At 42.4% G+C, this 15,456-nt stretch overlaps 1 protein-coding gene across 1 annotated transcript in view; it reads right to left on the bottom strand.

Moving 5' to 3' along the window:
• The window catches only part of LOC143298658 (protocadherin Fat 1-like), a 351,658-nt gene that overhangs the window by 149,586 nt on the left and 186,616 nt on the right, over positions 1 to 15,456 (bottom strand). The window contains exon 18 of the mRNA XM_076611542.1: positions 7,703 to 7,824. Coding sequence (XP_076467657.1) covers positions 7,703 to 7,824 — 122 coding nt within the window. The remainder of the gene's footprint in view (positions 1 to 7,702; positions 7,825 to 15,456) is intronic.

Consider the following 15,456-nt stretch of genomic DNA (forward strand, 5'->3'; position numbering starts at 1 on the left):
ATTCAGCCCCTGTTCAAGGCATGGTATAACCCAGACCTTGACTTGAGCATCGACGAATCCATGAAAGGCTTCAAGGGAAGGTTATTTTTCAAACTGTACATGCCAGAAAAACCAATGAAATGGGGGATAAAGGTGTGGCAAATGTGTGATGCAGAGACAGGCTACTGTGTGGCCTTTGACATCTCCACCAGTCATCACAGTCGCCACGACACCAGAGTCAGCCTGGGGGAAGAAGCTGTCAACAAACTGGCCGCAGAGTACTTCCATCAAAACAGGCACCAGTACTTGACCGCTTCTTCACTTCAGTGCGCCTGTTGAAACACCTGTACAGCAAGGCGACGTACACCTGTGCAACAGTCATGTCCAACAGAAAAGGACTACCTGAGGAGGTGAAGGGAGCCAAGCTGGTGAACAGAGGGGACCTGATGCAGATGCAGCAAGGTACATTGATGGATACTGTCTACGAAGACATGCGCCAGATTTTTTTTGCTGAGCTACAACCCACCCCAGGTAAAACAGTGACAGAGGACAAGGAAACCCCACTGTCATCGCTGCCCACAATAAATACATGGGAAGTGTTGACAAGCGTGACCAACATTTGTCCTACTAGCCTGTGCGCTGTCCAAACAAGAAGTAGTGGAGACACATCTTCAACTCCATGCTCAACCTGTGTGTCGTTCAGGCGTTCCTCACCTGGGAGAAGTCAGCACATGACCTACCTGTCAAAAACGATACAAACACCTGTCCTCTCAACTGTGATCTTGTTGACCAGCTCAGGGGAGGCTTCACTTTTCTGAAGAAAATAGCAGGAAAAGAAAAAGTTGTTTCACAACCCTCTATCATCTTCCAAACCATTGGCTATCACAAGCTAGTGAAGAGGGTGGGCTGGGTCGCCACAAAGTGACTGCTTCTGGGACTATCATCAGCAGAATCTGGTGGTGCAGCCCAGTCAGAAGGAAAATAAACAGTGACATGTGGGGTAACAGGCGACATAGCTGTGACACTGGGCTCTGAGACCTGCAATGTGACGGTGGGTTTAGCTGAATACTAGTGAATGAAACACGCAGTGTTCATGTATATAGTAAGGTGTGTGTTTCTTTGTAAATAAGGTACATTGTGTGCTGCAGTCAGTGTTTTAGTCAGTGTGTTTGAGTACTTTCCACTCAGAAAAAATAGACCTGGTGACACTAATTTTGTGACAAGTGTACATATTCGTTTGGATTACCATGATGATGGTGTGGTGGATGACACGTTCAAGCAGGGCTGTACTTATAATTCCTGACTCACAAATGTATACTTTACATGGAGGGTAATTGTACACTAACTGCATGATGTCACTATGATATTACCTTTATTTGGTGACAAAAGTGGTGACAGCAGCATGACACACGTAGGCAGGACACACAGTGTGCAGAACAAAGAATGATAACTTGTGAACACTTCGGCCAAATATGAATGCTCTGCAATGAATACTTAGTCCGTGGTGCTGTGTGTACTTGAGCAACCAGATTTTCTTTTAAGATTTGTGAACAGTTTTGAATACTGGGAAGAGTTTTTCAGTAACTCATGAAAATGCAAGGGGGTTAAGTACTTACTGTAAATGAAACAACAGAAAAACTATGTGACAGGCCTCTATATGTCCCAGGCCTGTGTGTAGATCCTTTAATCCCTTTATTCTTTTAATCCTCCAAATCCAATCCATCACAACTTAAACCCCCCTTACTCTAACCACCCTAAACCTAAAACTACACTCATCACACTTATAAATGAATTAGCATTGAATTTATCAAAATGGGCAAATATGGCATCCAAATTATACTTAATGGTGTTGAAAATTTCTTATTACTTTTTTGTGGATGATGTGATACTAATATCAAGCACCCCTGTAGGTCTGCAGAATCAACTGAATGTTCTAAAACATGAAATATGAAACTTTGTCTCACTGCTTCCCTCAATGAGCCATGCTGAAAAAGTGAAGGAATAGTAATGGTAATCATAAACACCTGGGTTTTATTGATCTTGCGCTTTTCCGCAAATTATTTGACTGTCAGTTTGAACGCATACTTATACATGTATCTGAAGTTGGGGACCTATTAACCAGATTGAAGAGGTGCATATTTTTTTCAATTAAACTATTTCTGAACATGCCAATGCACACCTCAAATAAACAGTTGTATGGTGAGACATTAAAACTGCTGTGAAATGTTTTTACTAACTTACATTAACAAGAAGGTCTATAATTAGAATCAGCAGACAAACCTATGAAATGCTCCATTCACAAAATGAACTGGGAAAATGTTTTGAAAATACAGAAAATGGGTGTTTAAAAAACAATTTAATGTTAAAAAGTTTTGGAACTGTACTGCCAAGGTGTTGGATATGAAAATAACTTCCTGTCAACTTTTAAGGATAGACTGGTATTGTGTTGTAAACAAGACTAGCATTTGGAAATAGAAGAGAGTGAAAAGTAAAGCTGGCACTATTAGTTCAAAGATGCATTTGGTGCTGAAAATTATTTATCATTTATTACCACAAAAACATTCTGCGATACCCTTGCATGATTCCAATCTAATGCGCAAAGGCTGAGGAGCAAGTATGATATCTGAAGCAGTGATTGCCCAATGTGTGGTTTTGAGAAAAATGACGAAATTCATGTTTTCCTCTATTGTCTTGCATACACACACATACAAAACAAAAGAATTAAGCCCCATTTGTGATTCAACTTGTATGCAAGCAACACATGCTCAAAAGCGAGAATGAATTAATAGCGTGAACACCATGATGCCATTATCAAATCTTCATAATCAGGGACTCAAGTTGGTACTACTTAAAAAGACTTCCTTTCTGGACTCAGACTGTCATTGTCATTGGTCCCAAAACCTGGTTTCGTCATGTAAGCACTGCACTACTTTTTGTGTCACCAACATTCTCATTTCTGGCAGTAGGGCCTGAATTTCAGCAAAGCTCTTCTGTCCACTCTGGTGTTTTCTGCCCAGTTCTTTCATTGTCTGTATCCTCTCCTTTTCCCTTTGACTGGTCCCTGAAAGATGGTCTTGGAGAGCCCGCTGAATCTTGTCACGCGGCCATACCATCTCAGTTTCCTTTTTCTCACTGTGGTCAATAAGTCTTCATACTAACCAATGTGTTGTCTGGTGATTTTCCATACTTCATTTTTAATGTTGTCTTTGTAGGAGATGCCATGGAGTCTCCTGAAGCATCTCATTTCCACTGCTTGGATCCTTCTCTGAAGCTGTGCTGTCAGAGTCCAGGACTCACATGCATCCATGAAAATAGAACCGATGCATGCATGAGCTTCAGCTTTGTTCTGAGACTGTTGTCTCTCCAATGGGCTTTAGTCTTGCCAGTGCTGTTGCAGTTTGCACAGCTCTTGCCAGTATTTCATTCTTGGACTCTTCTTCACTGATGATGGCACCGAGGTACTTAAACAGCTTCACTGTTTTGACCTGTTGTCCATCTGACATTCATCTTGGTCTTGACTGGATCCTTACTGTATATCATAAGTTTTGTCTTCTCAGCACTATCTCCATTCCACACTTGGTTGATGTTTTATTTAAGTGGTTCACCAGTTATGCCAATTCTTCTTCACTGCCTGGCAGCAACATCATCAGCAAACTGGATATATATGACTGTACATCTTCGAATGTTGATAGCACCAGTGTCTTTCCAGGGCATCAGTCATTATTCATTCCAGGAAGATGGTGAGGAGTGCAGGAGATAGAAGATGCCTTGACAGACCCCAAAGATGTGTGGAACCATTTGTCCACAGTTCTTTGAATGAGGCCTTGTTCAAGGACTCAGACTCTTAGAGTAGTTAGAGTATTACAAAGGAATCACAATATACAAGATGATAACAGGGAATGCACAACCAACATTAACAAAAAGATTTCCTATCAATCCCTTAAGAAACACCCAAAACTTCCATATCCCAATCCCAAGGACTGATCTGTTTAAATCAGTTTGGTTTACTGTGGAACTCACTCCTTGAGTTGATCAAACAACACCATTGCCCAAACGACCTAAAAACAAAAACAAAAACTGTTAACTGTTTAATATTTTGCTCACCTGCTGGTATTCTTACTGTCTTTTTTTGTATTTTAAGGTTGCAGGTAAAACTCTCGCATCAATTCTTTATTTGTTTTCTTTTTATTTGTAATCTTTTCTTTTCTTTTATGGCAGAATATTACTGTGTAGGCAAGTGTGTGCATGAATGTGCTTTATTCTTCACACACACACACACACACACACACACACACACACACATATCCTCTCATACCACACTGGGAACATACACGTCAAATATTTTAACAAATTCCAGCGTGAATAAAAACCCACATTTTGCTAAAAGGTGTGTGGTATTACCTACACCTGTATGGGAGCTTCAAAGAGCGCAATTTGATATCAGTCATACTGATCTGACCAAAGATGACAACATAAATTTACTTACATGGCATGACAGAATCCATTTGGAAGGGAAATACCTTAATCATCTAAAGATATTTGCAGACGGCTCTGTTGTAAATGATAGAGCTGGCGCTGCTTTCGTTATTCCAGACCTTAACTTTCAAAACTAATTTCATCTGGGAGAGAATAAGTCCATCTTCACAGCTGAACTCAAAGCAATTCTAATGGCGTTAAATTTCATGATATCCGTTCCGAAAACTATATTTCAGATTCTATTCTGTGTTGGTTCTAAATCAGTTCTTCACGCTATCGAACTTATAAAAGAAACGGTTAGGTGTGAACTCATTATTGAAATCAACCATTTGATTCACGAACTCTTACAAAGAGGCGCTTACATAACCTTTTGCTGGATTCCTTCTCGTTGCGGTTTTTACTATAATGAAAAAGTTGACATTTTGGTTAAAAAAAGGAGCTAGAAGTTCCATGAAGTAGTTAGATTTAAATATTTCGCTTTCACTACAGGAATGTTACACCATGGTAGAACAAGAGAGAGACAAGGCCTTCAAGACTCACTTGTGATACACTTTTTAAAAAAGTATATATATATATATATATATATATAATCGTTAAAATGTGTTCTATATTTGTTATTATAAAGCTTTGGGTTAAACACAAAAAAAAGAAAAAGAAAAAAAAGAAGTCCTAACCAGATTCGAACCCAGCGTGTTCTGGTGAGAAGAAACTGTCTTACCCATTACACTATCGTGGCTCCTTAACTGACGTTCTAAAATTTAATATTTGAACATACTTTTTTTAAAGGGCGATAAATCAATTGCGGTATTCGCAGTGAGAACGCTGTTTAAATGATATTATTCTGGTGTATCTTGGGCATTCAAAAAATCTGTAAGAGCAATAAAAAAAATTCTTTTTAAGTCTGCGGTAAAGGAGACGTGGCTATCGCCGCAATCACACTGCAACATTTAGCCTTCTGCAGATCTAGATAGATGTACAAGTTTAGTTACACCCGCCGGGAATGTAGTACGACACGATCGATGCAATTTCTCTTTATGTTCATTCTAGTTTTATAGTTTTAAAGTTGATATGAAAATTTAGTATTTTGTTAAACTAATAACATGTAGAGCCAAGTACAAGTACTTCTAAACGTCGTAAGAAGTGAAAAGGACTTCATTTTGAGAAAAGTCAAGACTGGAAATTTTTTCGTTTCATCGTGATCAATTCAAGGGTATTAACTCGAATGGTTTACAATTTTTAACTGTGAATTCTGACTGATTCTGTGGATGTTTTTATGGCAGTTTGGGGCATAATCCAGTAAGTGATGAGGCGTTCACAAATCTTTCTCAATCTTACTCAAAGGCACTTCAATGTGTTTTTGCACCAGAAAACTGTGAAAAATGTGAGATCCTAAAGTAAAAACTGTTAACCACTTGTATATCTGCTATCATGTGAAAGGGAACAGGATTTTTTTTAACTCAAATTCAACAATGACTACAGAGCATTACATTGATCCACCAATTTTCATCAGTGAATTATTTTTTATTTGGAATTGTATTTCATGGAACAGACTCCAATCAGCCATTTATTAACCTCTAGGCTGTCTATGTGCCGATAACTCATCAGTGCAACAATATACGCTTCGCTGCCATAATGACGAGATAACTCGTTATTGAAATATTCTGACTTTCCCCTGGTTTGCATTAAGTTCACTGACAAAGACACTGGTAGCTTTATTTTGGGGAATCTTTCTAGATTCTATTGATATCTAGAAACAACATCTCCATCATGAGGTAGTCCTTTGAGTGATTTGGTTGGGATATTGGTTGTGTTTTGACTCACTCATAGCACGCTCAGCAAAACAGCAACAGACGGCTTCAAGCTGTGCGATTGTGGTGCACCTAAAACGACCACAATTGCTCTCTTTAGCTAATGCTCGGAAAGAACTGAAGCGTCAACTTGAAGAAGAAGACAGTGATGGAATTTTCTCAGATTATTGGATAGAAAATAAAGGGAGCAATGAAGAGACTGGCAAGATGAACAGAGTGACACTGGCTGTACAGAGCAGATGACCATATGACTGACAGTGACGCGCCAGAAACAGCAGCAGTCCACAGTGAAAGACATTTTTGGCACTGGTTCAGTGAGGGGACTGAGGGGAACTGGACAAAGTGTACCAGGTCATAGAGGGGGAAGAGGAGAGGGGGCAGAGCCTGAGGGGGCGTGGCCTTACTGTGTTTGAGGGGATCAATGTAGGGTCAACAAGCAACATTCAGCCTGTTACTGTCGACTTTAATTGTGACAGTAGACTGAAAAATATGACCCATACAACTGCACTGACTTTTTCTCTTTATTGATGTTGTTTTTGTGATGATAATCTAAATAAAATAAAAATGTTGAGGAAACCAATTTGTATACACAGCAGACACTCCAACAGGTACAAACCCAGGCAGGCAGAAAAAAAGTACTCAAGACTATTAGCAAGGACAGATACAAATGTGTTTGAAATGAAACAGTTCTTGGGTCTGACTTTACTGATGGGCATGATGATTTTTTCAAGAAAACTGACTTGACTGAAATGACTGTACAATCCCATCTATGTTATCATCACTTAAGAGTAATCACAATGAATCGTATATGTTTTTAATGTGTTGTTCTAGCATAATTTGTGTGTATAGTTATTGTCCATTTGTCCAAAAAATATCATATTACCGTGCAAATGACCAGACTAATGTTTGAAACGAACAAGTTGAAAATCTGACAAAAAAAGAATAGACTGATTTCAAAACTATTGCATGTCACTGGAAAAATACAAAATTGGGAAACATCATGTGTTTTATATTCTTTATTCGTTTTAGCTTTCAGATCATATATACTTTTATGGGTCTCTCTCCAGTAACAAAGTGCACATAATTTTATTCAAAATAGATAACCATTTTTTGATGAAAAAACTCTGGCAAACAGATTTCGTTTAAATCTTATCTCTCAGGCAGCCAATCCAAGTGTGTAACAGATGAGAGGCTTTCAACTTAAAAAAATAAGGAGCACACAGATAGATAGACATATTGAAAAATCATGCACACACATATGCATGCAAACACACACACACACACACACACACACACTCGCACATACATGCACACACACACTCACACATGCACATGCACACACACACACACAAATGTGCATGCACACACACACACACACACACACACACACACTCACTCACACATGCACAAACACACACACACACACACAATACACTGACTTGTAGAAAAATGGTGAGATGCATATCAGCGTTGGCAGCAGTGAGTACATCAGTGGCCCTGACCACAAGCTGATACTGTTCCTGACTCTCTTTATCCAGATGACTGGCAACTGACACCAGACCTGTTTCAAAACATAAAAATGTGTATGTATGTGTTGCATGTATGTATTCCTACAGTCTTGCACCAATGAAAAAAACACAGCATGTGTGAATGAAATTATAATCTTTGGAAACTGGATATAAAATGGCACTCGGCCTTAGTCATGGGGGTCTTTTTCCCACTTCATTCAGCCGCATGCTCAAGACGCTACGCCTACTCGGAAGAGGATAATTAATAATACTTTCGCTTTCATGTAATGATGGACACAACATCATGTTACAAACAAACACACAAATTCATGTGCATAAGAACATAATACACCCACGCATTCAACAAAAATACCCATATACACTAAGAATGCATGTGCAAAATTAACAAATCAGTCACACACAATAAGTCCATACAGTATACTTCTTTCTTACATGTGCAAACATTTGCTAACCTTCTATATAAAAAATTCTCCCATACACAGAGACAAAGATGAATACTGATGACACCAGTGTTTTTCAACAATGGTGCAGTAATGACTCTTTGTCTTTGAACTGAAAGATATGAAAAGAATTGTGTTTTCTTAGTCTTATATAAACCCTTCGTTGAAACATGTAAGTGAACTGATCCTGCACTGTGACTGATATTGTATCTCCTGAAATTTCAAAATTTTATATTTGGCTTCCCTGAGCCTTGACATCTGACTTATTTTATATAACACATCTGATTTATTTCATTCATGTGGAGACTCACAAATGAGTTGCAAAAGAAAAAAGGGTTAAAGAAAAAAAAACCTACAAAAACATTGCACCTCCCCACCCTCCCCCTGATTTCGCAAAAAGAATGTAGCACTTATGCCCATGTCTTGTCACACTGTGTTGAACAATTTTATGTTGTAGCATGATTCATAATGAACAATGGATATGTGAATATTCTGGTCCATACCAAAGACAGAATCAACTTATTTTTTGCTTTGCTGCCCCATCATCTACACCGTTTCAGTAACATTACTCCCACTCCGCTTATTTAGATTCCCCCGTAAACGGCCACACTCGGGTTCGTCCGTCACAGTTCCAGCTTCGACATTCCGCAGGGAACCATCCATGTTAGGTTGCCAGGAGGCCACACACAGGAGGAGACCCTGCACTGCTGCTGAGTCACTTCGGTGATGTTCAGTGGTGCCTGTTCTGATTTAAAGTACTTACGTCACCACCTAATAAGCCCCCTACTTACGACAGTAATGACTTAGTCGTGGAGCCAGACTGAGTGAGCGTGCCTCCCAAAGTGGAGACCAACACCACGTCCCTCAAACAACAGCCCCCCCCCCCCCACCCACCCACCCACCCCCCATGAATCTGCCGACACTGAAGACATTGACAGAACTCATCCCAAGCATGGAAGTGGAGGGGTATCGAAAGTGAGGTCACCATGAGAACAGGGCACGAAAGGCCACAGACTTTGAGATTGTTTTGTTTATATTGATGATGATGAAGGAGGAGGATGACGATGACGATGTTGCTGTGGAGGTCCATTTTGGTTTGGGACTGCGTAACAAGGCTGTACTCTACGCTTCCTGTCATAATGATATCCCGGCGTTAACCAGGCCCGAGAGATAGACACTTGCAGTGTTGGTCAGGTAATTAGAGCAACACACCCAAAGACGCATCCTTGAAGTGGATGACACTCGACTGTGTGGTCCCAGTCTCCCCATTTAAGCCCACAACACACTCAACTCTGGGTAGGAGCTGGCCGCGGGCCGAAAAACCCACCTCCGCTGGGATTCGAACCTGCATCCTCCCAGCCGTCAGTCTGCAACGCTAACCACTTTGCCACGGCAGCTGGTACCACATGTACACTTACCCAAGTCACACAAACATACACACACACTTTCAAGCAAATGCTTCTTGTACAGACATGGAAAGGGTGTAGATTCGGTGTCAAACAAAGAGCTATCTTCCATGCATAAAACTGGTATCACACACCATGTGTAAATACACATATAATACAAACAATGGACCTCTCCACTATAAACACATTAAGGTTTTAAACTCCATCCTTTTCTTGTTTGGCTTGGCTTGCAAATCTTTCCCATGCATGTCTCGGTGAATAAAAACTAACTTTCATTCAAAAAAAACAACAACAAAAAAACAACAAGAAGAAACAATGCTTTGTACGTGGCTATTTGCAAAATATCTGTCAGTCAGTCACAAAAACTACCCTACAAGCTGTTATATACGAGGAAAAGTGAACCAACACACATTCCTCACATCTGCTTCATTAAATGAATCCCTTGTCATTAATGAATAATATAGCTTCCGTAAAGTGATTGTCAGTGTTATGTATACTCCTTGAAGTAGATTCTGGTGTCAAGGAGCCTTTGTTCCGTGTGGGATGAAGACTCCTGGGGACAAGTGCTGGTGTTAGTGTTGTGGGAAGAGGACTTATCAATAGGATGCTCCCCCTTGAACCACTCTAGTCTAGAGTTTGTGGTCTATGTTATGGTGGTGGTTGCATATAGCATGTGCCTGCTTGTTTGCTATGCTTTTTCAACAAAACTTGCTTTGCTTGCCCTCATGTTCGTGTTGTGTGTGGTCACTGTCGTGCCATGGAGTGGGGTGGCCATTGCGGAGTAAATCCTCCAGGCTAGCATAACCTTGCTTGTCTCAAGACAACCCATGGAGAAGAAAACCTGGTAGAACACCCATCAAACCCCTGAAGGGAGCATCCTTACCCAGACACCTTCGGCAGAAAATCCTCCCAGCGTCTGCGGTGGAGAGCCAGCCAACCAGTGCGCAAACTGCCAAAGAACTTGGAGGTAAATGCTGCTAGTGACAGATGGGGCATGGGTACATCAGTTGCTACTGGCCACACTTGGGCAGAAGGGGCTCATTAGCCTTGGACGGCAATCCATCTATGAGGAGGAGACTCCAAATTCAAACCATGAGCTACTCTGAAGGCGAGACATGTTGGCTGAAGACAGCGGGCAGACCTCCCCAGCATCACAAGCATAGGAGAAAACCAGACATGTATGCATCCTACCCACTATGGCCATGCAGACAGACATTCGATAGTATGGCGTTGGTCCCATGGTATGCCGAGCGGCAACAGCGCCGGGCCCCCTGCATCAAAGGCCCCCTGCGTCGGGAAGGCAGCATCAGCAATATTTGAACAGCCCACACTGCCAGCCGCTTGTCTTTCCACAGTGCAACACTGAGGGCCTTCACAAGAAGAAGCCTGAGCTACAAGAGTTTCTGAGAACCAGGAAGGTGGAAGTCATCTCTATACAGAAAACACCTGACAGATTCTCATCGCTTTTCTGTTTCAGGTTACGAGCTCTTCAACGCCCGCTCACCTACCTGGGGCTACCAGAGGAGGAAGCGTTGAGGACTGGAAACAACCTCATTCTAATTAGCAAACCTGATGACAAATCAACCTGCTTGTCCAGAGCCTGGAAAACACAAAGCAAACCAGACACAGTACTTGCCACAGACGACATACAGAAAATCTGTGAAAGACCTGTAGAAGACCAACTGGGTGGGAGCAACCACCTTCGCATTCTGCTTACTCTATGTCTAGCAGAAAAGTCTACAAACACCTTCATAGAACCCAGCTAGAATTACAAAAAAGCAGACTGGTCCAAGTTTTCAGTCTCAACTGACTCTTTGTGCCCAGACAGTAAAACAGACTGACTGAATAACATGAACAGCAAAGTCGAGTGCTTCACGAAATGCATTCTTAAGGCATCAAAGCAAAGCATTCCAAGAAGGAAGAGACAAAACTACAAGCCCTACTGGAGTGAAAATCAACAGAGCTATCACCAAAGCTAGAGAGCATGTAGAGAAGTCCCCCATCACTGAGCAACAGAGCAAGAATTGCCTTTGATTAAGCACAGACTGAAGCAGCCTGCAGGTCACAGTACGAAAAGACAAGTTCGCTGAACTTGGAAAAAGACACAAGAAAGTTGTGGAGACTGACAAAAACTCTCAACGACAAACACCAAGAAACCCGCAGGACAACACTTTTGAAAGACAACAACCAAAATTACTCCGGGCTGGATGTCACCCTTGAGAAACGAGAAGTCAGGCAGAGCACCTGAAAACAGAGGCTAACCCCACAGTTACTGATGCCTTTACCACCCAAGAGCTTAATGCTTAATCAGACAACTGAAAAACAAAAAGGCACCAGGCAAAGATGGAATAACAAATGAAATGATAAAGCACCTGGGCAACCATGCAAAGTAAATAGCACAGGAAATCTTCAACCTTTCCTGGAACACAGGGGACTTCCCACACAGTTGGAAGGAAGCTGCCATCATTCTTAAACTCAAGAAGGGAAAAGACAGGCACTCCAAGACAAGTTTTCGACCCATCAGCTTCCTCAGTTGTCTTGGGAAACAATGGAGTGCATGGTAAACAGAAGACTGCAGTTCCACCTGGAGAAAAATGGCCTCATCAAGCCAGTGCAGTCAGGCTTTAGAAAAAAACAGAAGATCAGGTCACTCTGTTAGCCCAGTACTTTGAAAACGGATTCCAACAAAAGATTGGCCATCTCTGTGGACCTGACTGAGGCCTTCGATAAGGTCTGGAAAGAATGCGTTCTTTTCAAACTGCTCCAGAAACAGGTTTGTGGGATAATGCATCGATAGATCCAGAGCTATCTCTTCCAAAGATCTGCTTGAGTAAAGCTTGACGGCCACCTCAGCAGACTAGTAAAGATTCAAGAAAGAGTCCCGCAGGCCAGCGTGGTATCACCTACCCTTTTCGCCATCTTCATTGACGATGTCATTGACCAGCTGTCAATGTGTATCTCCAGATCCCTCCATGCAGACGATCTAGTTGTTTGGCCACAAGCAGAACATATCTCCTCAGCAACCTGCAGGATGCATGTAGCCCTGAACAGTATTGCAACATGGTCAAAAGAGTGGGTGGTTACAATCAACAGGACCAAGACAGAAGCCACCTGCTTCTCCCAGTCTCCAAAGAAAAAGACCTTCACCCTCCAGACTGAAGGAGAGACAATCCCTCAACAGGACACACCCACCTACCTCAGTGTAAAATTGGACCACAGGTTATTCTGGTCTTATCACATCAGCCCCACCCAGAGCAAAGCCATACGCAAGATGGCCATGATGAATAAACAGGCCAGCACCAAGTGGAGAGCTAACATGAAGATCCTGACTCAGGTTTACACAGTATCACTCAGACCTCACATGAAGTATGCCTCCAGCACCTTGGCAACAGCAGCAAAGTCTAGCACAGAACCCTTGGACAAAATCCTGAACGCCAGTCTGCACCTCATCACAGGGGGCATGAAGACCACACCCATCAACACTATGGCAGGGACTTCTGGACTCATGTCTTTGGAAGAGAGAAGAGATGACAGACTGCTTCGCCAGAGTGAGAAGATGAAATGGCTTCCATCACACCCTCTGTCCAGGCCCCAACCAAGAATAGGCTGAAGCGCAGAAGCACAAACCACCTAGTCAAGGCCCTCCTCCAGACCCATGGCCAGTACTTGCCTGACAGGAACCAACCTGTTGAACCCCTGCAAGACTTTGAAGACTGGTAACTAGATGTCCCCCCTGTTGTCCTTGACATCCCCGGCATTCAGAGCAAAGGCCAGTTCCTGGATGCTGAGCTGAAGCTGCTGACCCTGGAAACACTGAATAGGGACTACACGAGCACCCCATGGACTCGTGTATACACAGGCGGCTCTTCCGAGAATGTTGTTAGAAACGGGGGAGGTGGTGTCTACATCTGATTCCCAGATGTCAGCTCGGTGAGGCACTCCATTGCTACTGGCCTCACCTCACTGATTTTAGAGCTGAAGCATCTGTACTACTAGCTGCAGCCCAACTCCTCAACCAGTGAAAGTTTGCCAGCCTACACTGTCTTCCTCACTGACTGCCGAGCTGTCCTAAAAAGCCTCCACACCAGAGTATGGGACAAAACCTTGCGGGACATCCAGTCTGAGGTGCAGGCCCTAAGTGCCAGAACCACAACAGTCCTGCAGTGGATCCCCTCTCACTGTAGGAAATGAAGAGGCAGACAAGCTCTCCAAAGCAGGAAGCAGGCTCACCCAATCTGCCCACTACCTTAGCTTTGGGGAGGCAAAGACCATCCTGCGCAGCCACTTCAGAAACAGCTGGCGAGAACGGCTACATCTGGGACCAGAGGAGGACAGCATCCATAACTGGGTCTAGCTCAGCAAGTCATCATCCTCAGACTGCGCACAGGCCACTGCCAGCTCGTCTCATATCTCTAAAAATTGAAAATTTCCTACACAGACCAATGTCCATGTGACACTCAAACTCCAGCCCATGTCCTGCAAGACTGCCCTCTAAACAGAGCTGAGGCGCCAGATCTAGCCCAGTCCCGCTCCAGGACAAGTTGTGGGGAACGGCGACAGAGCTCCAGCGAACTTCGTAACCTACCCTGGGTCTGACCGTCTGAACATGGCCTGGGAACGCTGAAGAAGAAGTAGATTCTACCGTTTATTGCTTCATTGGCTTTTGATGGAAACTGATTATGTATTTTTGAAATTTTTATCACTTCTGTGTAGAATTTGATTACATGATTCTTTTTTCTTGACAAATATCACCTTAATTGCAAGGGGTGGGAATTCGGACAGTCTTTTCGATATGCATTCCATATAGGAGCCGTTTATCAAACATTTTATTAACTTCAGTGCATTGGCCAATCCTTGAAAACCTTCTGGCTGGCAAAAGGGCTGACAGCCGACAAGGGCTTGTCAGCATCAGCACCCTCCACCACCAGCCATATGCCCCAAAACCAGAAGCCTCTTGAACCTCTGACTCCGAGACGGAATCGCTTTCCGTCCCTGCTTTCTTCCTTTTTGCAATTTTTGGGGGAATTAATGTGATTAAGTCATGGTTAGGAATTAAGAAAATGTATCCCTCCTTTACCCACCCACCATGGAGTCCAAACTTAGGGGCCACGGTCAAGAGAAAGCCAGCTTGACCCCTTCCAGGTTTCAGGAGGAATATACAACAAACAGCTAAGAACTGATTCTATCACCCCAGAGAACTGGACACTGCAGGGATTGCTGTAATCAGCCTCCAAACTGCCTGTTTTGAGCCAGCGCCACATATGGGTAGCCAGTTGACACACATGGGCCAATGTGTGCCTCCTGTCTAGGAGAGGTCCGAGCCAAAGAGATGTGTTGAGAGCAGCATGCTCTGTCAGACATGGATGAAGAAATTTAACTGATGACAACTGACATAACACAAGTGTGAGATAGGGACATCTTCTTTTGAGATTAAAACCCAGTAATGCAATTGTCTAAAACAATATTTTTTTCATGTGTAAAATATTAAATACTTATGTTTGTGAAAAAAAAAAGTTTTAAAATAAAAAGACTTTTGGACCAAAAAAGTTTTCGTGCAACCAAACGACATTGCCTGAGAATATGCAATTGTCGCTTTCAGGAAGTCTGCCCCAAACATTCTTGTTAAGCTAAGAGCTGCCATGACAACCTTAGCTCCTCACTTGCTTCTGTCTTATCAGGTTTAAAACTTTGTGTTGGGAATTGAAAGGTTGAAAGCAACAACGGTGAATTTAATTAATACAATTGAAAACAACAGATGGAGTGAAAAACAATTTTTACAACATATTCATGACATACGAAAACTCTCTCCCTCTGATGG

This window comes from Babylonia areolata, chromosome 24, assembly GCF_041734735.1.
Source record: "Babylonia areolata isolate BAREFJ2019XMU chromosome 24, ASM4173473v1, whole genome shotgun sequence".
NCBI classification, from domain to species: domain Eukaryota; kingdom Metazoa; phylum Mollusca; class Gastropoda; order Neogastropoda; family Buccinidae; genus Babylonia; species Babylonia areolata.